General features: G+C 48.0%; 1 protein-coding gene and 1 long non-coding RNA gene across 9 annotated transcripts in view; one reads left to right on the forward strand and one right to left on the reverse strand.

Moving 5' to 3' along the window:
- The window catches only part of MYLK (myosin light chain kinase), a 281,903-nt gene that overhangs the window by 220,700 nt on the left and 34,251 nt on the right, over positions 1–26,952 (forward strand). For all 7 annotated transcript variants that reach the window (XM_086402745.1, XM_086402723.1, XM_086402766.1 and 4 more), the window contains 4 exons: positions 6,351–6,401; positions 7,135–7,262; positions 9,181–9,334; positions 16,762–17,067. In XM_086402745.1, coding sequence (XP_086258871.1) covers positions 6,351–6,401; positions 7,135–7,262; positions 9,181–9,334; positions 16,762–17,067 — 639 coding nt within the window. The remainder of the gene's footprint in view (positions 1–6,350; positions 6,402–7,134; positions 7,263–9,180; positions 9,335–16,761; positions 17,068–26,952) is intronic.
- On the reverse strand, positions 19,438–21,694 carry LOC147379870 (uncharacterized). Of its 2 annotated transcripts, XR_015164507.1 has the most exons (3): positions 21,428–21,694; positions 21,171–21,329; positions 19,438–20,434 (listed from the first exon to the last, which is right to left on the reverse strand). It is a non-coding gene; the product is annotated as an uncharacterized LOC147379870 (long non-coding RNA). The 2 variants fall into 2 exon arrangements; XR_015164510.1 differs by lacking the exon at positions 21,171–21,329 and having other exon boundaries at positions 21,428–21,601.

Raw genomic sequence — 26,952 nt, forward strand, 5'->3', positions numbered from 1 at the left:
TGCACAGGATTCAAGCCAATGGGCTTCATCTCTGAGCATCAGAGCCCAGGGCTGTGATGAAGTGTTCTCAGGAAATTCCGTGGTAGCAGAGTTCCCCGGGGATTCCACTCATTCCTTTAAAAGGTATTTTCTAGCCTGTTCCCAGTACTGAGCAAGGCCTGGGGATACAGAAGATGAACATGATGGCCCTGTACCTGTCCTCAGGGAACTTGCAGGGTATATGCGTAATGGGGGCAGGTTTCCGCAGTTGCCATGCCTTGTGATAACTGCTGATGAAACCACCTCAGAGGGGTATGGGACCCACCCGGCAGCAGTGATATGTGAATGAGTCAGCAAAGAGCTGACAGCAAAAGCCTGGCACTGTAGAAACTGAAAGGCCTTCAGTGTAGTATACGAAGCGGTATCCCCAGAAGGCACAGGGATCAGCAGCATCCACACCCCAAGGAAGGTCAGGAATCTGTGGTTTTAGTAATTCTCCTGGATGATTATTATCAGGCAGGCTAAATTTTGAGAACCACTGCCATTGAGCATAGAAGGCATGGGTGAGGGTATTCCCCAAGAGTTAGAAAGAAGGCTGGTGATGAAAGCTGGGGACAGATCTTGGAAACCCTTGTCTGATGAGTTGGACTTGATCCTAAGAGGCAATGGGCAGCCACTGGAAAAGTGTAAACAGTGGAGTGACATCAGATGTGCTTTTGACAAAGATCACTTTTGCTCCAGAGTGATGGATGTACTAGGGTGGGGACAGGGGACCACAAGTGTGGGAGGTGGTACAGTAAGGACTAGAATGGTAACAGTGGGGATATGGATAGAGGAACCAAGGAAGTTATTTTGTTGATGGAATTGAAAGATGTTAGTCAGTGTCTGGAAATGGGCAGGGGTGGTGGGTGGGGGGCTTGGGAGAAATGGAGATGAGCAGCAGTGTGGGGAGAAGAACTGCATTTGGTTTCAGATGTTGGGTTTACAGTATGTGCCTGGGGAGATGGTGTCAGGTAGTGGGATGTATAGGTGGGCTCAGGAGAGAGGTCTGGGCTCCAGGGAAAATGAGGACAGCAAACAGAGAGCTTAGGGTAGTTTGGGGAGCTTGAGAGTTTGGGGGGCAGTGCTGTACCAGGAGGGGTATACTGCCTGGGACTGGCTGTCTGGGAGAGGGACAGACCCTGGGCAAGGAGAAGGAGGATGCTCTGCTCTCCTTACAGGCCCTGTGGCCAGAAGCCACCATGGGGTTTGCAAGGATGGTTACATCTTTTTCTATTTCTGTGAAACTCCTCTCTTACAGTGGCTAATGCAGAAAGTTTAGGATGTTGGAGTAGAAGGTGGGGGACTAAAGGCTGACAGCAATAGTAAGATAATAAGAAGAAAGCATCCAGAGGAAAAGAAACTGGTTAGTGACCCAAGAGGTACTGAGAGTTTGGGCATCTGGACCAGTGAGAATTTTACCTGTACTGAGGCCTCTCTCAGCAGGAGAGAGCTCATATAGGTATAAAGCTGACCTGGCCAGCAGTGCAGGGACTAAACAGATGAAGGAAAGTACAGAGAAGTCCTTTGGGGATCTGTTTGGGGAAGAAAGGAGAGTGGTCGGGGGAGAAGCTGGGGAGGGGAGGGTAAGACTGGTGTTGGAACATGTACTTTATGCTATATCTTCACCGACACAATGGACATGGGTTTGGGTGGACTCCGGGAATTGGTGATGGACAGGGAGGCCTGGCGTGCTGCAGTTCATGGGGTTGCAAAGAGTCAGACACGACTGAGTGACTGAACCGAACTGAACTTTATAACATAGCTTAATTCTTTACAACAAATTTTATTTATTCTCCCCACATTCTTTGAATGGGGACACTAAAGCTCCAAGAGGTTACATAGCAAGTTTTAAGTCACACCCCTTAGGGAGTAACAGGGCTATATTTGAACCCAAGTCCAGGGCCAGAGCCTATGCCCATTGCATTTCTGCAAAGAGACAGAGAAGGGTTTTAAGGCCCTGATTTGAGGATGGGGGAGAGTGTCCAAGGGAGTCAGGAGACAACAGGAGAAAAGCAGCCACATGCTGGGCAACAGAAGGCTTAAGTCCTGTTTCTAATTCAGCCACATGTCATTTTATGAACCCAGCAAGTCATCTGACTTTTATTCAAATCCATCTCCTTTTTCATGAAATGGAAACAATGTGAAGTGCCCTACTCGTGTTTGGTTGGGGTAAGAACCCAGTGAAAAAAGGATGATGACATCATGGATTAGAAACTCAGCTTGCTGAGTCTAGCTCTCTGCAAGAAATCAGGTGCTAGAATCCAGTAACTCTGCTTTCTAGTCCATTAATCATGTTCTCCTAAGCCCAGAACATATATTAATGAATTTCAGCAGATGGGCCTCTAAAGTATACATAGACTAGGATACAGAACATTGTTAATGTTTAAAATAGCTGTGACTGATGGGAACCAAATCAGTTTCAGATGCTAATGAATTCAAACAGGAGATGCTCCAAATTTATTGAACAACCAGAAAACTTTGGCCTTCAACCATATTTAACTATAACACAGAAAGACAGATATTAGTTCAGGCTCTGCTTCTGGCCATGTAAGTTTACCCACAGGCCCCAAGATAGTATAGGGGGAACTTTGGAGTCCTCACTTTTACTGTATGTCATCTTTGCCTCTTTATTAACTCCTCACCCACGGCTCCAGAGGCAGGCACCCTGCCCCCAGAGCTTCTCCCCAGTTCCACCAGTGTGCACAGACTGGGCGGCCTCAGCGTCAGCGCTGTGTTGTCTCACAGTTCTGAAGGCGGTTTCTCCTGAGGCCTCTATCGCCTTGGCCTGCAGGGGGCAGCCTTCTGTTCGTGTCCTCACGCGGCCTTTGCTCTGTGCGTGTCTTCCTGGTGTCTCTCCATGGGCCCAAATTTTCTCTTATAAAGACACCAGTCAGCTTGGATTAAGGTCCACCCTAGCAGCCTCCTTTTAATTTAATCACCTCTTTAAAGTTCCTGTTTCCAAGTATAGTCATATTCTGAAGTACTGGGGGTTTAGGGCTTCAATGTATGAATGGGAAGCGGGGGGCGGGGTGCAGCTCAGCCCATAACAGCAGCCCTCCGTGCTCTCCCGCTCCCAGGAGGTCAGGTCCTGGCTCTGGGAGGAACCCCCTTTTCCTTCCCAGAAGGGTCACTCTCTTCCAGTTGGGCCCTCCCCCTTCCCATCTGCCCTGGGTGCAGGTGGGCAGGGGCTTCATGGCTCAGCCCATCCCCAGGGTTCTGTACCCCCTCTGGTGCCCACTCTGAGGGGTCTGGGAGTGCCCGGGAGCATTTGCTTCCTAGCATCTCCGGGCTCTTCCTCTCCTAGTCCTAGCCTTCTGCTTTCACATCTGGATTCTTCTCTCTCACTGTAGAAGAAACCTTAGCTTGACATTTCCTCTTCTGTCACCCTGTCTCTCTGTGTCCCTCTCATGTTGGGAATTCTTGATGGGTTAGCTGACTCACTACCTGTTTTCTTGAGAATCTCCTCTAGAGCAACTTCTGACCCCATATCCTGCCCTCTCAAACTGGAGGTGGCGGTGCCTCTCCTGCCCACGCATCACCCGATGTTGGTCGTACCTTCTTAGTGCCCTTCCTCCTCCGTCCTGGGTCTCAGGGACAGTCCCTCCATAGCCCTTCTGCCTCATCCCAGCTCCTTACTGGTGGCATCACCTCAGATAAGACCCTTTTTCATCTTTCACTGTACTTTCCCCCCAAAGAACTGACCCATCCTCACAGTTCCCATTAATGACTGCATGTTTGATCCTGTAATCTTTCTGTTTCAGCTTCCACCAACTCTTTCTAGAATTCTGATCCTGGACTTCTAGCCTATATACTGTTTAAACCCTTTTATCAACCGCATTCTCTTAGACCAAGCCAAACTCCTCATCTTTTACTCCCAAATTCCCTATTGCATCAATAAAAATTTTTCCCACTTATTCAAGCAAGAAATCCCTGAGGAATCTTTGTTCCTGTCTCTTGTTTAGCCCTTAAAATCTTTTAAATTTTCCTCCATCTTGTATTTGTATTTTATTTTCTGGAGGCTTTACCAAGGCCAGACCTGGATCAGTTTCTTCTAAGAGTATGACAATAGCCTCCTAATTGGATTTTCTCATGCCCTGGAATTGGAAAGACCTCCAGAGGTCCTCTAGACTAGCTGGACTCTTGTTTGAGTCAGGACGCCCTGTTACTCAGAACAAAGACCTAACTCGCACATTCATTATAGACCAGAACTGTCCAGTAGAATTTTTCTGTGATGATTGCAATGCTCTCTATCTGCACAGTGGAAACCACTAACCATGTATGGCTGTGAGCACTTGACATGTGACGAGTGTGACTGAGGGACAGAAGTTTTCTATCTTCTTAAATTCTCCCAGCATCTTCATGCCACTGCTCTCTGAAACCAGCCCTGTGCTCTAGCCACCTCCCACCAAACATCATCCTACTGATCTTCCACCAAACATCATAAACAGGACTCTCTACTCTGAGACACTCTGTTCCTAATCAATAGGACTCTTCTCTGCAGGTCAGATCGTCACAAGGGACTTCCCTGGCAGCCCAATGGCTAAGACTCCGCTTCCACTGTAGGGGGCAAGGGACTGATCCCTGGTAGGAGAACTAAGGTCCTGCATGCCACATGGTCTGGCTAAATAAATAAGATTATGCCTGGAAATGTCAGTTAACAGAAAATATGCTACCATGAAGAAAAAAAATTTTTTTAAAAGATCATCTTTCAGGTCCACTGTTCTGTGTCCCACCTTCCAGCCATCTCACCAGACACTGTTCTCTCTTTCTCCTTCTTTTGAACAACTACATCATGTTGATGGGACAAACATTGTTTAACTTTCTGTTTAACTTTTATTTTGAAATTTCAGAACTAGAGAAAAGTTGTACTATTTAGTACAAATAATCCTTGTATACCCTTCACTCACATTCTTCGAATACTGATGTTTTATCATGTTTGCTTTATCATATATTCTCTCTCCTCTCTGTTTTCCACTTATCTTTCCTTCTACCTCTTCACAAACATATACACATATACATACATGCACTTTATTTTTTATGAGCAGTTTGAAAGTAAGTTTCACATATGGTATCCTCTACACCTATATACTTCAGTATATTCTTCCTAAAAATAAGGACAATCTCTTATAAAACCACAGCTATTTGATGTAGAGTGGTTCAGGAGGATTGCATTGATTAAGCAACTCTTTCCCCTTTTTCATATTAAGGTATAATTTATGCACAATAAAATTCACCCGTTCTATTGCACAGTCCTTGACAAATGTTTATAGTCCTGTGACTACCACCATGACCAAGATACGGCTTCACACCTTAAAACATGTCCTTATGCCCCTCAGTAGTCAGCCCCTCCCACGCCCACCTTTTCTCTGTCCTTATAGTTTTGCCTTTTCTAAAACGGCCTACAGAGTTATACAGTACATAGCCTTTTTCTTCTCTTAGCGGAAGAGAAGGATGAATCATTAAGATTCATCATGCTGTGTATATCAGAAGTTTGTTCCTTTTTGTTGGTGAGTGAGTGGTATTTCCTCATGTGGATGTACCACAGTCATCCATTCTCCAGTTGAAGGGCAGGTTTTGGGCAATCACAAATAAACCAACTACAAACAATCATATACAGATGTTTGTGTGAATGCAGGTTTTCATTTGGATAAGTAGGTTAGATAACTTTTGAACAAGGACCTGAAAAAAATATGAAAACAAGCCATGAAGATAGTTGGGAATATTTTTGCATAGTCACCATATTACTACTTAGACCAATGAATAGTTTTGTGCTGCAAAACTGGTCTGTTTGGGTCATTTATCTTATGTGAGTTATTTGGAGAGTGTGGCCTTAAGAATGGAGGGGACCATTGATTGGTTCATTCATTTGTTCATTCATTCACTGATCCATTCAACAAATATTAAAAAAATAAATAAAAGCCACCAATCCATAGTCTGTTACAAAAAGGAAGCCTGAGACCCTTGGATCCACACCAAGGACTAAATTTAGTCAGTTTATCTGACATAATTTCCTTTATGAGTTTCCTGAAAGTTAGGGTAAGAGAAGAGTTAGTGAGTTTGGGATTATCCTCACTGAAATGGAGAATGGACACTTAAGCATTTTTGAAGTGTTTATCTCTATGGAGGTTCCAGGGATCCCTCCGGAGGCCCCCTGAGAAGGGATATTCATTTGCTCGTGAGGTTGTCCATGTGAGTCTGCAAGGTCTCCAAAGGCATATTCAAGTGAGGGCTCTGTCTGGATGAGCGGCCAGAGGGTAAGACTGTGCCCTTCCAGGACTTAGGAGCCTTGTGAAAACACAGAAGATAACCTGTGAATGTCTTTGTTTCAGGTGACGCAACTGTGAAAAAGAAACCTGCCCCCAAGACACCTCCGAAGGCAGGTAATTGGTCACAGCAGCATTCAGGGACAAGGGAGTCATCTGGCGTGAGGGGTTTTCCCTTTGCTCTGCTAGACTGATCACTGGGAATGTAGTCCCAGGAGACCACACCCGACCCTGGATTCAAGCTCTGCAGTGGTTGGGCTGAATTTTCCCTGAGTTTCTGCAAGTCTGGGTCCTCCACCCTCTTCCACCACTTGCCTTTTCTCCTTCTCTCCTGGCATAAAGCCTGCTCACCGCTCTGTCCCCCAGTCTGCCCTTGTGGAGATGATCCACCTGTGCTGTTCTCATGGTCTGCTCTGTAGGTCCCTGTCATAGGAAGCACTGTTTGTTTTCCATGGAAAGACGTTTGAGGATGTGAGCCAGTTTGAGCCCGTCAGCCAGAGTGACCTGGATGTTAGATGGCAAGGCACTGCATAGTTAAGAAAGGAGTTAAGACATAAGATTCAAAAAATTAGGGGAAATCACAAATACCAGAGCAACCAACCAACCGAGAGTCATGCTGTGTAAACTGTATGGGTCGCTTCTGTTGGCATTAGGATCAAGAGACCAACAGACCTAGCAGGCCCGTCAGCCTAGGTATGTGGAGCAAAGGTCACTGCCCTCAGTCTCACCCTGAAGGTTCCGGAAAGTGAGAGAGGAGTCCCAGACCAATGTGACCGGAAGCATCAGATGGTATCAGAGCGTTTGAGGCTCCCTCCTCCTCGATCTCACTCTCCCTCTTGTCCTCCCCCAGCCATGCCGCCTCAGATCATCCAGTTTCCTGAGGACCAGAAGGTGCGAGCAGGAGAGTCTGTGGAGCTCTTTGGTAAGGTGGCCGGCACCCAGCCCATCACCTGCACCTGGATGAAGTTCCGAAAGCAGGTCAGTCCCAGTGGCCCAAGAATACCCTGCACAAATTCCAGAGCAACTCTGGGCCAGAGGGGATGCGAAATGTGATGGAGGGAGCATCACTGTTCACCAAGGGGGCCTTAGACATGGGAGAGCCCCTCACCACCATCATCCACCCACCAAATTTGAGCTCTTAGTAACCTTTTCTTCAACACCTAGCAGGAATGCCTGTTTTATAGACAATTTGTGTGATAGAGTATGAAGGACATAATAGAACAAACCACCCATGGCTCCCACCTGATGTTGATATCTCTGCCTAGAATTCTACTCGGAGTCAGGAAAATCAAACCAGTGACCTGAATGACCTCTCAGACCCCTGAGCTTTCTATGATTCTGTGCCAGCTTACTGAGCCCTATCTGTGGCAACCACTTAGGCTTAACCGCGTGCTGGAGAGATAAAAGTGCGTCCGAGTATTTGAATAGATGACTTGTACGTTAAACAGAATTTTGGCTTCCTGACTCAGAAATCTAACTACCATTTATAAGAACAGTCCTAAAATGTCTGAATTTTCAAATAACTGGTTCCTTTTAAAGGAGCCTGGGGAGCTTATCCGTTCCTCCAGTCCCACGCTGGCAATGTGTACCCACATGCCTCATCAGCAGAGACCCCGGAACGGCGGGCTGGCCCTAGGTCAGGAACTCCACAGAAGGTGTGATGACTTCCTGAAGCTTCTGTTGCTCCGTTCCCAACCCATTCAAACTGTCCTAAGGCCCAGAGGTAGGAGGCTAGTACTAGGGAGGAAAGAAGGGTTGTTCTCAAAAGACAAGAAGAGAAGCTGGCCTTTTCCCAAAGCGTGTTTGCTTGGGTTTTGTCTGGGTTAGTGGTGTCTGAAGTGAGATGCAAATCTCAACCCTCTTCAGAGACATTTAGCCAAGTCCCAGCTCCATCCAACAGAACTTTCTGTAGTGATGTCATTGTTCTGTATCTGTTATCCAGTACGGTAGCCACTAACTGCATGTGGCTATTGAGTGTGTGAAATGTGACTACTGCAACTGAGAAACTGAATTTTACATTTCAGTTAGTTAAAAATGGTTATAACAGTTTTGTAGAGATAGAATTCACACATCAGAAAATTCACCCTTTTATAGTGTACACATATTCACAAGGCTGTGCAACTATAACAATTTTCTAATTCCAGAACATTTTTATCACCTCAAAAGGAAAGCCCAGATCCAATAGCAGTCATTTCTTCCCTTCCCCCAGACTCTGGTGACCCTAACCTATTTTCTGTCTCTAAGGATTTGCCTATTCTGGGCATTTCTCATAAATGGAATCATATGTGTTCCTTTGTGTCTGGGTTTTTTTTTTTTTAACTTAGCATAATATTTTCAGGGCATATCCATACTGTAACATGAACCAGTACTCCATTCACTTTTATGGCCAAATAATATTCCATTGTCTGGGTGTACCACGTTTTCTTTATTTGTTCATTCACTGATGGACATTTGGGTTATTTGCCATTCAACTAAGATTTGAGTAGCCACATGTGATCGGTACTGGTATTTGACAGCACAGAGGAGGTCGGAACCTTCTGGGTGGGCTTTGTACCTGACTTTGATCAAATGTGTTCTCCCACCCTCCCATCCCAGAGCAGGGGAGCGGGCTGGGATGTTTCTTGTTTCCAGTCTAGGGCAGCGAGTGAAGGCATAGCTTACTCTCAGCCCCCAGACCCTGCTCAGCACCCTCCCTGCCTGCCCAGATCTGGGCACTTTCAGAGCAGCTTGGCTCTGGATGCAGGAGAAGGGGTCCTGAGTGGGAAGCCCAGAGTGCAGACAAGACCAGCCCCACACCACTATCCAGCTGCATCTCTTAGGGGGTGTGGGGCGTGGCTTGGAGCCCCCTTCCTTTCTGGCTCAAGTCTCCAGCGCCTGCCCCACTCTCTGCCCCCAGATCCAGGACAGCGAGCACATCAAGGTGGAGAACAGCGAGCAGGGCAGCAAGCTCACCATCCGGGCGGCGTGCCAGGAGCACTGTGGCTGCTACACCCTGCTGGTGGAGAACAAACTGGGCAGCAGGCAGGCCCAAGTCAACCTCACCGTGGTGGGTGAGTCTGGGGAGGGGCGTGCAGAAGGCAGGATGGTGGGCTTCCAGGCCTCCCCTTTGGGGTACTCCCCCAGCACACGTGTTCCCTCTGCCCACGGCCTTTCTTTCTCTTCCTGTTCTCACACTGTGGCTGCCCTTCCTGCTTGTTGAGAATCAGATCTTGCACATACAGTGTTTTCCTTTTTCTGTGAATCTCCTCAGGCTTCCCTCTCTAGCCTTGGGAGACCCCGAGTTCCACCACCACAGCTCTCCCTAGCTAGCCCCTGTGACACCCTCTCCCCTGGTCCTGTCCCCTCCCAGTCCCCTGGCAGACCCTCACCTGGAATCAGTGCTGCCTTTCACCTTCACTGCCACTCTGCCTGAGCCCGTGGTGCAGCAGGGAGATGACATCAACTCACAGCCTCAGTCCTGGGCTCTGTCAACATCCAGGCTCAGCAGAGGCATTAGTGCTGGTCAGCGCTGTCTCCCACTTCCCTGTGACAGCCATTCCTTGAGACTCTTTACTCTGCAGGCCTCGGCCTCTGGCCTCTCTGAGACATAGGAGGCATGAGGCATGAACTTGCTCAGCTTGATGGCCCCACACCTGCAGGCGTCTCTCTGTCCCCATGTTGACTCCACCCTCCAGGCTCTGGGGGTTGCCCACCTTTCTCCTCAGACTCCAGGCTCCTGAGGGCTACAAGCCCCCAACCCTCACAAGTCCCCAACCCTTCTTTTTTGCAACTTCTCTTTTTCTCCTATAAATGTTGCCAAGGCTCCCCCATCATCTTCCCCATGTTTACAGGCACAACTCTTGCAGTATCTCGTCTCTCTGGCCACCCTAGTGTCTTTCTGCTCTCTCTCCACAGCCAAACCCTCTGAGAGAGCCAGTCTCTACTCTGAGTCTGCTTCTTCGCCTCACTGGCAACGCTCTTTAGCTCCCTGCAGCCTGGCCCCCAGGCCCTGTCCGACTGTGGGGACTGCCCTTCTGAGGCCACTGTGGCCTCCTAACCCCTAGGCCGCTCCCTTTTTCTTGTCTTCTGCATCATAGGACTGAGTTCAGACTCTGTCTCCAGACTCACTTTTCCCTCTCCACCTCAATTGCTGTGCTTTTCATGCTCGGGTCTACTCTTTCCTGAAATAACAAGCAAGCTTCCTAACTGCCTTCCTGCTGTCTGTCGTGTCCAGCCCACTGTCCGCTCACATGGCAGGCATTCAGGACCTTGAAGGAGCAGCAGATGGACAGCAGGCGGTCCCTGCACAGGTCCCTGCTCAGGTGGTCCCAGTGCACTCATGGGCCTTCACACGAGGTGCACACGAAAGCCTTTCTCCTGGCGTTCATTGATTTTATCCTCTTGTGTTTAGTTTCCTTGTGCATGCATGTGTGCGTGCTCAGTCACTCAGTCGTGTCTGACTCTTTATGACCCCATGAACTGTAGCCCGCCAGGCTTCTCTGTCCACGGGATTCTCCAGGCAAGAATACTGAAGTGGGTTGCCATGCCCTCCTCCAGGGGATCTTCCTGACCCAGAGATTGAACCCACATCTCCTGCATTGCAGGCAGATTCTTTACTGCTGAACCACTGGAGAAGCCCTTGGTTTCCTTAGGGCAGGAGTTTTTCTCCCTGGGAATGCCAGTGGGCCAAGGTCTCCGGGAACAGTTTCTCATCTATAAAAGACAGCAGGGACCCTTGTCCCCCTCGCTGTCTCTTTGGTGACTCCAGATGCTTATTCTAATCCGTTCCTCCTGGAGTCAGGAACACTCTGGTGGGTGGGCAGTTGGTACTGGTGATCCAGTTCATCTTTACCCTCAAATCTGTGCCTGAAGTATCAATTTGGCCCCATGCCCCACCCATCAGCAGGCAGCGGTTTCCAGTTTTCCTTGGTATTCTCTCTCATCTGCCCTGGCTGGGGGAACTTTAGGGTCAACTCCTTGGAACTGCTCTTCTGCGGCCAGTGCCCCCAGCCCTCGCACTCCGCACAGTGCCACCAGCTCCCCGCCCCCATCACCACCGCACGGCCTGCAGTTGTGGCCTTTTATGGTCTAGTTTCTCATTCTCCTCGGCCAGTGCTGACAGGGCCATTGGCGTGGCTGCCCGCCAGCTGGCAGGAGCAGCATGTTAAATGCCGTCCTGGAAGGGGAATGGAATGGAGGGGAAGGGCTTTCTGTCTGCCTCCCTCTCGGAGAGCTAAGAATAGAATTGCTCAATAAAATGAGAACTTGCATTGATGGACACAGCAAATCCGCATTCATTCAGAGCCTGTGGATTTAGACTCAGTCCAAAGTAAACCTGGATTAAGCCCAGATTTACCTGCCTGTCTCTAGGGGCATCTGTGTATTATCTGATCAGGGTTGATTAAGTAGATCTAAAATGTAAATGAGAAGAAACAGAGTTTGTTTGGCCTACTCTGGGCTGTTTCCAGCACTTCGGATGCATCCATTTGTAAGCCCACTAAATAAGGCCGATTTAGCGCAACTTCTACTAATTAGCAGTAAACTTCTCCTCTGTATGTTCTTGAAAATACCCCCATTCTTTTCACGTAGTTTATGACTCCTAGAATTAAAAATCATAAACTATCTGAAAAGAAAGGAGTACTTTAAAGAACATACAAGAAGAGAAGTTTACCACTAACTTTATGACTCCTATTTTTAAAAAAAAGGGCTTCCCAGGTGGCTCAGTGGTAAAGAATCTGCCTGCCAGTTCAGGAGACCCAAGAGATGTGGGTTTTATCCCTGGGTTGGGAAGATCCCCTGGAGGAGGAAATTGCAACCCACTCCAGTAATTTTGCCTGGGAAATCCTATGGGCAGAGGAACCTGAGGCGCTACAGTCCACGGGGTCACAAAGAGTCGGACACGACTGAGTGAGCACACAGCACACGGTTTTAAAAATGATGATCAAAATTAGCCTTTGCCTCAGTTACTTTAAAAGAGTGATGTTTAGCTATTTTGAAGGCTTATTATTATTATTATATGTTAAAGGACAGATAGTGGAGAAAGGGAAGCCTGGCGGGCTACAGTTCAGGGGTCGCGAAGAGTCCCACACGACTTAGCAACTGAACAATGGCAACGAAGGGCAGTGCAGAGACGTGTGGTGCTCAGAGGGCCGCTGCCCGGTCTCCAGCCTCAGCCTCGAAGGGTGAGGGAGGGCCGCTGCCCGTGCCCGGTCTCCAGCCTCAGCCTCAAAGGGTGAGGGAGGGCCGCTGCCCATGCCCAGTCTCCAGCCTCAGCCCGGGAAGGGTGAGGGAGGGCCGCTCCGGTCGGAGAGAGCAGCTTGCCCCAGACGAGGTCCTCATGTGACTAGTCCAGCACAAGACAAACAGACCACTCTGCAGATCTTTAAAGGAGATGAACACAGCAGAGAGATTCCCCAGGTACCCAGTAACCCCCCAGGGCTATCTGAGCTAGGAACTCGCATGATTTTTAAGGACAGGTGATTTCACTTCATAACACTTGGCTTGGGCTTGAGCAAGATGCTTTCTTGATCTTATGTGGCCTGATAGCCTAGAAAATAACAGGCCCCTGGAATGAGGGTTTGGAGACATTTCGAATCTCCTTTTGGCTCTGCCACTGGCCAGCTGGGTGTTCTCAGTAAGCACAGCACCTTGCCTAACCCCAGAGGGCCAGGATTACCCAGGTGCACAACCTGGGGGCCCTCACAGCCCTGCCAAAGTTTAAAAGCTGCAGGTGCGTGCAAAGGGAGGTCAAGGTGGGCTTAGATCCAGTCAAAGACCATCTTCAAATGCACAGGTGCATAGAGATTGTCAGCACAGAGAAGCATCAGAGATGAGATCCTTCGATTTCCCAGAAGTGAGAACATTTACTAAACATTTTCTAATCCTGGATCTATTGCCACCAAAGACCCTTCCCTTAGACTCAGCATTTCCCATTCAGCTAGTCCAGGGAGTTATGAGAGAATTCCACAGAAGAATGGAGCTCGGGGCCCCAGTCACTGAGCCCACCTGGCCTTTGCCAGGCCGTGCCCAGGCCTCCCTCCCAGACTGAGTTTGTCTGCGTCATCCCCAGCTTGTCCAGCCTCTGTGTGCACTCTGTAGGTTGGAAAGAACAGAAGGCATCAGGCACAGCCCGTGGCTCTAAGGGCAGTCGCGGAGGTGGGGGCTTCCAATCTCCCATGACTTCAGACTTGCCTCTGTTCTGAACTCCCTAATTTGGCATCAGATTCCTTGAAAGCATTGAGGTTTCACTTGGAATTAAAAATGTTCTCTCCAGTTTTGCATCTTCTCTTGTGCTTCAGGCCATGACATATGACTGGTGCCTGTTTTTTCCTCTTTCAGCCAAGAGACATTTGGAGCAGGTTGGGGGATTAATAGTACCTCTTCCAAAATAGCCATTTCTCAAAGTTTTCTCTTTTTCACTAAAGCAGGAGGGGAATATATCAGTCAGTAGAGTGTATCTATATTTGTTGTCTCAAACTACAGGACACTGAATGTGTCCAGTCAGAAGTTTTCCAGGCATATCCTCTAACGGAGGCAAGGAGTCTGTCTTTCATCCTTCTTAGGTCTTTTTACTTCTTTTGCTGGATCTTAGAGGATTTGAATCACTTGCCTGTAAGAGAGTTTAGAGTAATAAACATCTTAGCCAACACCAGAAATATTTATAAAAAGACCAATATATCTTTTAGAACAAACAGTTTTTCTAAGAGAACATGTTGAACAACCAGTGAAAGTGGTTCCATCACAAGAGGCCTCCAGAGTGACTGTCACCAGCAGGGAGGGGCTGTCACAGCCCCAGAGTCATTCCAGGGCGAGTCAACCCAGATTTGGGCTGCAGGGGATGAATGGCTTCCAGGCAGTGCATTCCTGGCTGGAATGAAGAAGCAGCAGGATTTGGAGGGGAGGGGATGAACATGTATGTGTATAGGCATGTATGGTATGTATGTGTATAGGTACATGTGTATGCACACGTATGTGTGTATGTGCGTGTTTATATGTATATGTATATACACACATACACACACAGAATGTTTTTTTTTCTTCTCCATGTGCTTTGGTCATCTGCAGGAATTTTCTTTGGCCTTCCTACCTAGCTGAGGGGTAGGAAAGTAGGAATCAAGTACATTACCTGGGTTTGCTTTATTTGATGCTCGCAAAACCCCTGAGAGACTGATATATAACCCCACTTTCCAAATGAAAAGAACAAGCAAAATAGTCTTGAAAGTTAAGGAATTAGTTGGAATTCACATAGCTTACAAATTCGCAGAGCATAATACATGACCTTTTTTGTTTGAGAACTCTAAAACTCAGATTGCCTTGGAGGAGATGAAGGTTACTGAAGATCTGTATCTGTCACTAAATCAACTACCTGCACAGACTAAATCTGAAAAATAGGAGAATTTTGTTCAGAATTTTGTTCAGATGTGCTTAATCATGCTTAGTTGCTCAGTTGTGTCTGACTCTTTGCGACCCCTTGGATTTTAAACCACCAGGCTCCTCAGTCCATGGGATTTTTTAGGCAAGAATACTGGAGTGGGTTGCCATTTCCTCCTCCAGGGGATCTTCCAGACCCAGGGATCAAACCCGCATCTCCTGTGTCTCCTGCATTGCAGGCGGAGATGAACAACTGTCAAAAATCTCAAAACTCAAGAACCTCATTAATGAACATACTGGCTGCTGTGATCTGCCTTGAAGTTGGCAGTGTTACTGGTTCTTAGCATTACTGGTCTGAGTAGGAAGGTGGCCAGCCCAAGGGACTGCTCCTAGTTTGTATCTTTGGCTCATTTTCCGGCCCTTAAAGATGACTGTGATTTGCTACTGTGGTTTGCTTTGAAATTCTCTATCTCATTTTATACCAGTCCTAGGAGGTTGGAGGGCTTCCCTGGTAGTTCAGTGGTAAAGAATCTGTCTGTGATGCAAGATACCCAGGTTTGATCCCTGGGTCAGGAAGATCCCCTGGAGGAGGGTATGGCAACCCACTCCAGTATTCTTGCCTGGGGAATCCCATGGACAGAGGAGCCTGGCAGACTACAGTCCATGGGGTCTCAGAGTCGGACATGACTGAACAACTACGCAGCAGCAGCAGGAGGATGAAGAGAGGGTGGGAGTAATGTTTTATAAAGTCAGAAATGAACTTCTGCAGTATTGATGACAGCTGCTGCTGCTAAGTTGCTTCACTCGTGTCCGACTCTGTGCAACCCCATAGATGGCAGCCCACTAGGCTCCTCTGTCCCTGGGATTCTCTAGGCAAGAATACTGGAGTGGGTTGCCATTTCCTTCTCCAATGCATGAAAGTGAAAAGTGAAAGTGAAGTCGCTCAGTCGTGCCCAACTCTTGGCGACCCCATGGACTAGAGCCCACCAGACTCCTCCGTCCATGGGATTTTCCAGGCAAGAGTACTGGAGTGGGGTGCCATTGCCTTCTCCGATTGATGACAGCAAGGCTACTCAAACAGGATGTTTTCCTAAGAATATCTCATGACAACCTTGTGATCCAATGCTGTTATCATGCACATTTTCAGAGGAGGAAACTGAGGCACAGAGGCTGAGAAGTAGTGAATGAAGACAGAGCTGTATTCAAGCCCTGTGTGTGACTTCAGCGCTCACTGTGCTGTACTGACCCTCAGCAGGGCAGGCATTTCCCGTGTCCCAGAGAAAGCAGAGACTGGTTCCTGTTATGTCTCAGGCCACTGGCCTCAGGCCTGGAGGAGACACATGCACATACACACATTGAACTCTCTTTCGAGACACATTTTTGATGGGATGCAGTCCACACCTCCTGCGGAGCTTCCTAGATCTGTTTACACTGAGAAATATGTTTATGACTTGGGCAAAGCACAGGAAATCATGACGTGTAGACTAGAAACTAGCCAAAAAAGACGGTATATTCAAGCAAATAGTATTTGTGTTTGTTGGGCTTTCCACATAGACAGGTGTTTGCATAGGTGTGACTGTGCAGAGGAGGGAAAGAGAGCCGGGACCAGGGACCACAGCTGCTTCTCCCTCGTTGTTGTTCAGCTGCTCAGTTGTGTTCGACTCTTTGCAACCCAGCAGACTGCAGCACACCAGGCTTCCCTGTCCTTCACCATCTCCTGGAGCCTGCTCAAACTCATGTCCATTGAGTCAGTGATGCCATTCAACCATCTCATCCTCTGTCTCCCCGCTTCTCTTCCCGCCTTCACTCTTTCCCAGCATCAGGGTCTTTTCCAACGAGTCAGCTCTTTGAATCAGGTGGCCAGAGTATTGGAGCTTCAGCTTCAGCATCAATCCTTTCAATGAATATTCAAGATTGATTTCCTTTAGGATTGACTAGTTTGATCTCCTTGTTGTCCAAGGGACTCTCAAGAGTCTTCTCCAGCACCACAGTTCGAAAGCATCAATTCTTCGGCATTTAGCCTTTTGTATGGTCCAGCTCTCACATCTGTAAATGACTAGCTAATTCAAAAACCTTCTCACCCTGCAATTCTGCACAGCTGAATGATGCTATGCTTCTGTTTCCCCAGACAAGCCAGACCCCCCAGCCGGTACACCTTGTGCCTCTGACATCCGAAGCTCCTCACTGACCTTGTCCTGGTATGGCTCCTCGTATGATGGGGGCAGCGCCGTACAGTCATACAGTGTCGAGATCTGGGACTCAGTGGACAAGACGTGGAAGGAACTAGCCACGTGCCGCAGCACTTCTTTCAACGTCCAGGACCTGCTGCCTGACCGAGAATATAAGTTCCGTGTGCGTGCAATCAATGTCTATGGAACCAGTGAGCCAAGCCAGGAGTCTGAACTCACAGCCTTGGGAGAGAAACCTGAAGAAGGTAGGCTGCCTTCCTTTCATCACTGGCTTGAGATAAATGTACATGACTTACCTTGTGTGTGTAGAAGTCTGAATGGAGAGTGGTACAGGGGAACTGACAAGACTTTGCTGGTGACTGTCAGGGTCTTTTGGGATCTTGCTTTCCAATGTATATGCTGAACCATACTCTAAAAGGGGTACCTGTGATCTTTCAAAAAATATTGAACCAGCAATTTTGATACACTGCCACCAGGGGGCGATGGTGTGTTAATCAGGAGTTCAGTTCAGTTCAGTCCTCAGTCGTGTCTGACTCTGCGACCCCATGAATCACAGCATGCCAGGCCTCCCTGTCCATCACCAACTCCCAGAGTTCACTCAGACTCACGTCCGTCGAGTCAGTGATGCCATCCAGCCATCTCATCCTATGTCGTCCCCTTCTCCTCCTGCCCCCAACCCCTCCCATCATCAGAGTCTTTTCCGATGAGTCAACTCTTCACATGAGGTGGCCAAAGTACTGGAGTTTCAGCTTTAGCATCATTCCTTCCAAAGAAATCCGAGGGCTGATCTCCTTCAGAATGGACTGGTTGGATCTCCTTGCAGTCCAAGGGACTCTCAACAGTCTTCTCCAACACCCCAGTTCAAAAGCATCAATTCTTTGGCACTCAGCCTTGTTCACAGTCCAACTCTCACATCCATACATGACTACAGGAAAAACCATAGCCTTGACTAGACGGACCTTTGTTGGCAAAGTAATGTCTCTGCTTTTGCATATGCTATCTAGGTTGGTCATAACTTTCCTTCTAAGGACTAGGCGTCTTTTAATTTCATGACTGCAGTCACCATCTGCAGTGATTTTGGAGCAAAAAAAAAAAAAAGTTTGACACTGTTTCCACTGTTTCCCCATCTATTTCCCATGAAGTGATGGGACTAGATGCCATGATCTTCGTTTTCTGAATATTGAGCTTTAAGCCAACTTTTTAACTCTCCACTTTCACTTTCATCAAGAGGCTTTTTAGTTCCTCTTCACTTCCTGCCATAAGGGTGGTGTCATCTGCATATCTGAGGTTATTGATATTTCTTCTGGCAATCTTGATTCCAGCTTGTGTTTCTTCCAGCCCAGCGTTTCTCATGATGTACTCTGCATATAAGTTAAATAAGCAGGGTGACAATATACAGCCTTGACGTACTCCTTTTCCTATTTGGAACCAGTCTGTTGTTCCATGTCCAGTTCTAACTGTTGCTTCCTGACCTGCATACAGATTTCTCAAGAGGCAGGTCAAGTGGTCTGGTATTCCCATCTCTTTCAGAATTTTCCACAGTCTATTGTGATCCACACAGTCAAAGGCTTTGGCATAGTCAGTAAATAATCAGGAGTACAGTCCTGGAAAGCTGGAATTCAGGTAGACCTACATACAGTTTCAGCATCTTCCCCTACCATCCCTCTCCCTCCTTTCTGCACTCCTATTTGAGGGTCTACTCAGTGTCAGGTACCTGGGAAATGAAGACCACTAAGAGAAGAAGCTTAAAATCCAACAGTGAAAATCTAACTTAAAGTCTGTAGTGAAGACCATAGTTAAGACTAACTATCTTGAGATGGGCCACATCCATTTGATATTATAGCGGTAAAAACAAATTGTGGAGATACAGCAGAAAGCATGAATAGTTTTGCCATAAAGCTTGGGAAAGTCTTCCTAGAGGTAATACTTACATTGAGTCTTGGAGAAAGGAATAGGATTCCAAGAGACAGGTCAGACAGAGAGAAGCATTCCTCACAAAGGAAACACCGTGAGCAAAGTTACAAATTGGTAGAAACCACATTTTGAGTCTCTCATGTGTGGCCAGGGGAATATGCTGCGTGAGGTAGAATAGGAGGAAGCAACACAAAAAGATAGTCTAGATAAAATTGTGAGCTATCAAAGGTTTTCAAGTAGGGGCTTGATATAGTTAGGTCTTTTTTTTTTTTTAGAGTTTGAGGAAGTGTAGACCTTTACAACTCAAGGTGTGGTCTGGACCAGCAGTCTTGGGATCCTGGGAACTTGTTAGAGATGCAGATTCTCCACGTCTGCCCCGTCCCCACCCCCCCCACCCCCACCCCCCGCCACTTCCCTAATACCTTTTGAACCTTCATTTTAACATCATCCACCCTCAGCCCCCCATGGATTCATATACACATGAATGTTTGAGAAGCACCTGAGCAGATGGGGTGGGGGGTGAGATTGAAGTCAGTAAGATATTGATTGGGCCTCTCTGTTGTAGTCCAGGAGAGGATAGTAAGGGAACCTTAGGAGGTGGAATTCACCATTCCTAATCACTTCTTGGGCAGGGAAAAGTTAGAAGACTCTAAGATTACTCCCACATCTTGGCTTGTAACTAAACACAAATTCAGGAGCCATTTAGAGATTATTATGTTTTATGGTGGCTAACATATTTAACACTTGCTATTAATATATAGCCAGATTAAAGCATTTTGCATGCATTATTTCACACATCTAACTCAATGAAGTAGATACTATTATTACCCCCTTTTTACAGATAGGGGTGCTGAGGTTTAGAGGAATGAAGCTACTTGCCCAAGGTCACAAAGCTTGAGAATGGTGTGCTGAAGCTTGAACTCAGAGCCGTCTGGCCCTGAGCCTGAGTTCCTTTGGTTACAATGATGGAGAAGGTTAGGCTGCCTCTTAGTGATTTAGAGGTTAGATAGCAGGGAGTCCCAGAGGAGGTGGAGGCTCTGGTTTTGAGGTGTCTGAGGGCTGTCCACAGGGAGGTGTCTTCAGACTGTTGAATGGTTGAGTCCAGAGCTCAGGAGAAAAGTTTAAGCTCGAGCTGTCTTCACTGTTGAATTGGTAATTGAAGCCATGAGCATCAGTGAGGGCACAGAGAAGTTGGTAAGGAAAGTCAACACTGATGCAGAAATGAAGAAAACTGCATGACCGGGAGAAAGGACGAAGAGGGGAAAGAACCAAGGGGGGTTGCTGTGTTGCAGAAACACAGGAAGCAGCAAGTGGCAAAGAGGAAAGAGATGAGGGTGCAGGAGGATGTCTGGGTTTAGCCCTTTGCTGTGCAGTGATCTTTGAGAGCAAAGTCCATAGCTCTTCTGTGCGTGCTCAGTCACTCAGTGGTGTCCAGCTCTTTTGCAATCCCATGGACTACAACCCATCAGGTTCCCCTGTCCAAGGACTTCCAGGCAAGAATACTGGAGTGGGTTGCCATTTCCTATTTTGGGGGATCTTTCCGACCCGGAGATCAAACCTGCATCTCCTGCCTTGGCAGGCGGGTTCTTTACCGATGAGCCACCTGGGAAGCTTCCATGGGGTAGAAAATGGTTGGCCTGTGGCTAAGGAATGAATGGAAGAAGGAGGCCTGTGTGGAATGTCACTTCAAGAAGCTTCCTGTGAACAGAAGAAAACAAGTGCTGTGAATTTAAGATGGAGAAAAGGTTGGGGGCAGGAAGGGAAGGGAGAGGGAAAGCAAGCAAAAGGGTTCTAGGAGAGAATGAGCTTTAAGATGCGAGGCAGAGAGGAGACTAATGGACCAACATTAGTGGCTCAACAGAGCAAGAGCCTGAAGCCACCCTGAGAGCCAGAGGCATCATAAGTGTGGAAACTGTCATGACACGGTTACCCTCTTTAGTTTTAAAATTTAGGGTTAATATAGAAATTAAACTTTACTCTCAAGTTAAACAAGGGCTCCAGAGAGAAAGTTTGGAGGATGCCAATGGAAAACACACCAAATTTACGCTGTCTTGGGGGCCTTTGCCCCGGTGAACCCTGGAGATACGTGGAGATCAGGTCTCCTTGAGAGCTACAGCATGCTGGGTGGGGTGGGGGGAGACCTGGCCCGGGCCCAGGGCAGCCCTGCCAGCCTCTGCAGTTTCCGGGGGCTCCTGCCATTAGCTGCTCACAAATGCCTGCTGAGAGAAGCAGAGCCACACAACTGCTGTCTGCAGCCCTATGACACCCCCCTTCCATGTGAGCAGAGTGGGAGCAAAGTGGGTGGAGTCGGGGTGCCAGGGCAGGTGGCCAGGCTCCAGTCTGCATGTTTTTAGAATATTACTTTGTCCAAGAAGACGACTCCCCACCTCTTGGAAAAGTGACAGAAAGGGGATAACGTGGCAGTGAGACGCACATTAGGGGGAAAGGAAAGCTTCCAAGGTCCTTTATAGCATACACCAGGAGAGACTGCAGAATCCCTGATGAGCCCCACACAGAGGGCCGGAGGCCACAGAAGTTGCCAGTATGGCTCCTAAGAGGCCTGGACAGCAGCTTCCAGGACTGCGAGGATAGTCTGTGGAGAGAAGGGGCTGAGATCACTTGGCTCCAGGCAGGTGGCCCCTCCCTTCTTCCCCACAGTCAGTTGAACCCCCCACCCCCACCCCTACATACACACTGTGGTTCTTAGATTCTCCTCCTGGGGTCCATCCTGGCTGGGAGCAGACAAATGTTGAAATGTTGAAATCTCCTGCAATCCAGAGGGGGTCCAGTCCACTCAGGGCTTCCAGGCTGGCAGCTCCCACCCTCAGAGCCAGATGAATGGTCTCAGGGGGAGGAAGGGGAGGGGCTGATCAGCATGTCCTCTAAGGGACGGAGGATGGGAGGATGGGAGGGGGAGGGTAAGGGGGTGGGACTTCCAACTGAAGCTCTCTGTGGACTGTTCAGATGCCTGTTAGTTATAGCCAGGGTCGATTGTCTTTTTTCTTTTTAAAAGTGCCATGGGTCTCAGTGTAAATGTGTGTGTGTGTGTGTATACATGTACATGGGTAGAAGCAGGATGGGGTAAGTAGGTGATTATGGTAGGTTATTGCTGCGAGCCAGTGGGGTCTGGTCATCAGAAAGGCAGTACCAGGGAGCCCTACTTACTCTAAGCCCCACTCACGTTGATCCTCATCTTCCCCAGAGCTACCATGGCCCCTCTTCCCACCACTTCAGCAACTGTAGCTTTTGGCTTCATCCTGACCTCGCAGCTCCGTCCCAGCCCTCACTCTGCGTTCGTGCAGTGTGTCCTTCACCTGCCCTGCGCTCCCGGCGCTGAGGGTGCTGGGGATACAGCGGACGCCACAGCACTGCATAGAGGCCCCCACCCAGCTCCAGTGGCCTCCTTATGCCTGGGCCACCTCTCAGACAGGCTCCCTAACCTGACAGCTCTCCTCCTTGACTTCCCAAACCTGGGTAAACTAGCACCTCCCCTTCCCCCTACCCCAAAAACAGCCGTTCTCTTCCATCCCGCCCCCAGGAATCTCCACTCCCACCCACTCCATCCACCCCACCCCCTCCCCCAGAAGCTCCACTCAGCTCTAACTCCTAAATCCACACTATCCTTGCTCCTGATCCGAATTTGTTCTAGTCTGTATGCCTGCATGCATGCTCAGTCGCTGAGTTGTGCCTGACTCTTCATGACCCCATGGACTGTAGCCCGCCAGGCTCCTCTGTCCATGGGATTTTTCAGGCAAGAACACTGGAGTGGGTTGCTATTTCCTCCTCCAGGGGATCTTCCTGACCCAGGAATCAAACCTCTGTTTCTTGGTAGGCAAATTCTTTACCACTGAGCCACCTGGGAAGCCCTCTAGTCTGTATAGTTGTTAGCAAACAGCTGTGATAGAGGCATCTTGCAGAGGAAGGGCTTCCTTGAGCCCCAAGGGTAGTTAGAGATGTAGAGCCCCCAAAGATATAAGGAAGATCAGCAGCTCACCCAATGCAGGGGGTGGGGTGCTGACCATGGCCATCCTCCTGAAGACGGGGGCGCCCTCTAGTGTCCACTGGGCACACAGCGGCACCTGGCTGTACAAAGGGACCACTCTGTCCAGGGAGCCCACTGAGCACAGGCCCTGTGAGGGCAGGAGCGCTATGCCTCTCCTCTCCCAAACGCCACTCCAGGGGGATGGGACTCATCTGACTGCAGAAATATCTCAGAAACATATTCCAAATAGTTCTTGCACTTAACTCTTGCATCTCACAGCTCTGAGTAGATTTTTTGTTTAATATTTCATTGAAGTTCTTCCAACTGCAATTTAGCTCCTTCCTCAGTGGAAAGATGGATGCCGAATGGCCACCTCTCTCATTACTGCCCCTTGATGCTCAGAGAGCTTGACTAATTGAACTGTGGTCTTTCCCCCACTCCTCTGGGACTGTTCCTCACCTGACCGTTCCCCCTGCAAACAGAGTGGAGGCACGACAAAAAGGAAAAGGAGGAAGGGAAATGTCAGCCTGGAGCCTTGGTCCACGTCCCACACAGAGGAAGGGTTGCCATGTAGCAGTGAGACAGAGACAGAGGCGGGGATTCCCCGAGCCTGAGCTGTGTCCCTACAGCCATGGATCAGGAAGGCGCTCCGCGTCTTGACTGCTAGGGAGAAAGGCAGGAGGTGAGGGTAGGTGTGGTGTTTGAGGTGACGGCAGCTAACTCCACTTCTAACTGGTGTCAGAGAGATGGGGAGAGGCGAGTTCTAGAACTGCCTGCTCTTTCAGGGCAACCTGGAAGATGCCTCTGGGGGACAGGTTGTCGGAAAGTCCCTCGAGGGCTCACAATACTGCTGCTGCTCCTTCACTAGGGGAAGACAGACCATTTTTCCTGGAGATTCCAGGTCAAGAAAGCTTGCCTCTCTGTCCTCTCCCACCCTTCTGCTCATTTCACACCAGCATGTGTGGTGTGGGCACCGAAAGGTCAAGACAGGTCAAACCACTGTCTCAGTTGGGGCCTCCTGACGATGCCCCATCAGGACAATGGAGTTCCCTGACACTAAATGTAGCTATTGTCATTAATATTTTGTCTCTAAGTCCCCATCCAGTAACTGGCATCCACGGGTACTTAGTTAGTGATTGAATGGATGTTGAATCTCTTGCTTTCTTAAAGTCCTATCTGAAATACCATTGTTGAACTCAGCTGAACATTTCTTGAACCTGTTTATTCTTCTTATGGTAACTCTTTTTTTTTTTAATTTTATTTTATTTTTAAACTTTACATAATTGTATTAGTTTTGCCAAATATCAAAATGAATCCATCACAGGTATACATGTGCTCCCCATCCTGAACCCTCCTCCCTCCTCCCTCCCCATACCATCCCTCTGGGTCATCCCAGTGCACTAGCCCCAAGCATCCAGTATCGTGCATTGAACCTGGACTGGCATCTCGTTTCATACATGACATTTTACATGTTTCAATGCCATTCTCCCAAATCTTCCCACCCTCTCCCTCTCCCACAGAGTCCATAAGACTGTTCCATACATCAGTGTCTCTTTTGCTGTCTCGTACACAGGGTTATTGTTAACATCTTTCTAAATTCCATATATATGCATTAGTATACTGTATTGGTGCTTTTCCTTCTGGCTTACTTCACTCTGTATAATAGGCTCCAGTTTCATCCACCTCATTAGAACTGATTCAAATGAATTCTTTTTAATGGCTGAGTAATACTCCATTGTGTATATGTACCACAGCTTTCTTATCCATTCATCTGCTGATGGACATCTAGGTTGCTTCCATGTCCTGGCTATTATAAACAGTGCTGCGATGAACATTGGGGTACACGTGTCTCTTTCCCTTCTGGTTTCCTCAGTGTGTATGCCCAGCAGTGGGATTGCTGGATCATAAGGCAATTCTATTTCCAGTTTTTTAAGGAATCTCCACACTGTTCTCCATAGTGGCTGTACTAGTTTGCATTCCCACCAGCAGTGTAAGAGGGTTCCCTTTTCTCCACACCCTCTCCAACATTTATTATTTGTAGACTTTTGGATCGCAGCCATTCTGACTGGCGTGAAATGGTACCTCATAGTGGTCTTGATTTGCATTTCTCTGATAATGAGTGATGTTGAGCATCTTTTCATGTGTTTGTTAGCCATCTGTATGTCTTCTTTGGAGAAATGTCTATTTAGTTCTTTGGCCCATTTTTTGATTGGGTCATTTATTTTTCTGGAGTTGAGCTGTAGGAGTTGCTTGTATATTTTTGAGATTAGTTGTTTGTCAGTTGCTTCATTTGCTATTATTTTCTCCCATTCTGAAGGCTGTCTTTTCACCTTGATGATAGTTTCCTTTGATGTGCAGAAGCTTTTAAGGTTAATTAGGTCCCATTTGTTTATTTTTGCTTTTATTTCCGATATTCTGGGAGGTGGGTCATAGAGGATCCTGCTGTGATGTATGTCAGAGAGTGTTTTGCCTATGTTCTCCTCTAGTAGTTTTATAGTTTAGGTCTTATGTGTAGTTTATGGTAACTCTTGAGATGTGATTTCCATATGCCTACAGCCTTCCTCCTATATGGGGTGTAACACTAATTTGTTCTCCCAAGTTACAGTATTCATTAGTTGGTGAAAGTTCATAACCCTAACCTTACCCTTGGCTATTGTGATTTTTGTCTTTACTCATGTCTGCTTTAGGCCCCTTTCCCAACTAGAGAGGCCTAACCCTTTCTGACTGTCTTCACATGGCAGCTCTTCCTGTCAATGACCCATACTTCTTCCAGCTCCATCAAGACTAACAGCCAGCATTCCAGGATCACAGGACCCCAGGTTCTACCCAGGGCGGAATAATAATACCTGTTTCAGCCAGAGCACATTTCCCTGGTGACAGCATTCTGTTGGCCAGAGCAATTGGCTGAGGAACTGGGCTCCCATTTTTGGTCCTAACTAGATACCCCAGGACTTGTCAGGCTGAAAGTGTGAATGATCCGATTCTCCCTGACAGTGTGACTCCATCGCCACCTTCCAGGTGCCTCACTCTCACGCACGTTCTGGTCGGCTATGATTCTGGCAGTCTCACTCTCAACTCTCAAATCTGTGATTTGATTTGATCAGTTATACTCACATCCCGGGAATTTCTGTGAACCCTACCACTACTCTGAGAGTCCCCACTGATCGTGTTGTATTTTTATTTTTCCCTGGCATTTTCCTTTATGTAATAAATATTGTTTCCAATCCCACTTATGTTCTAAACTTCACCCACAGTGTTTTCAGAACTCTATACAAATCAGAGCCTCTTTTGTTCCTGGTCATGTGCTTATAATCTCTTTCAAGACTCTTTTCTAGTAAGGGGTCCTTGTCTGGTATGGGAACTGTGTGGCTTTTCTCGGGTTGTCTGCTTAGATTTCGGTCATTTGTTCTGCCCTCAGCTGAACAGAGGGTCTCACTGTCCACAGTTCTGAGCTGCACCTTGTCCCTGACCCGCACCTTCATTCCATTTGTGAAGCTGAGCCTGCTCCCATACAAAGGGCTCCTCCCTTCTGGCCAGCATCTAACAAACACCTCCACCCATCTGCTCTGGTCTTCCTTCTACCAGCCGTCCACTTCCTATCCTCAGTCTTGCTCTGCTGGGACTTTCAGCAAATCATACCCTTTTCCTTCATCTTGTGTGCACACACACGCATGCACGCACACACTCTAGAAATCTTTGTCCTCACTCTCTGGCTTTGCCGGGTCCTTCCACATCTTCTGGAAGCCTCCCTTGGCTCCCGCTGTCAACTGGGACACAGTCCACATCATGGCCAAACAGCACCTAGAACATCACAAAGCATGGACCCCAGGGCTAGCCAGGGACCCTAGAAATCACCCAGAAATACAGCGCTTTCCTTTTACAGATGAGGAAACTGTAGCCCAGGAAGCAAAAGGTACTTGGCCACGATCAAGAAGCCGAAATGGCCCTTTAGGAACAAATTCAGTTCAGTTCAGTCGCTCAGTCTGACTCTTGGCAACCCCATGAACCGCAGCATGCCAGGCCTCCCTGTCCATCACCAACTCCCGGAGTTCACCCAAACCCATGTCCATCGAGTCGGTGATGCCATCCAACCATCTCATCCTCTATTGTCCCCTTCTCCTCCTGCCCCCAATCTTTCCCAGAATCAGGGTCTTTTCAAATGAGTCAGCTCTTCGCATCAGGTAGCCAAAGTATTGGACTTTCAGCTTCAACATCAGTCCTTGCAATGAACTGA

The sequence above is a fragment of the Bos grunniens genome, chromosome 1 (assembly GCF_055505025.1).
Source record: "Bos grunniens cultivar Pamir isolate PY7600 chromosome 1, Bosgru_T2T1.0, whole genome shotgun sequence".
NCBI classification, from domain to species: Eukaryota; Metazoa; Chordata; class Mammalia; order Artiodactyla; family Bovidae; genus Bos; species Bos grunniens.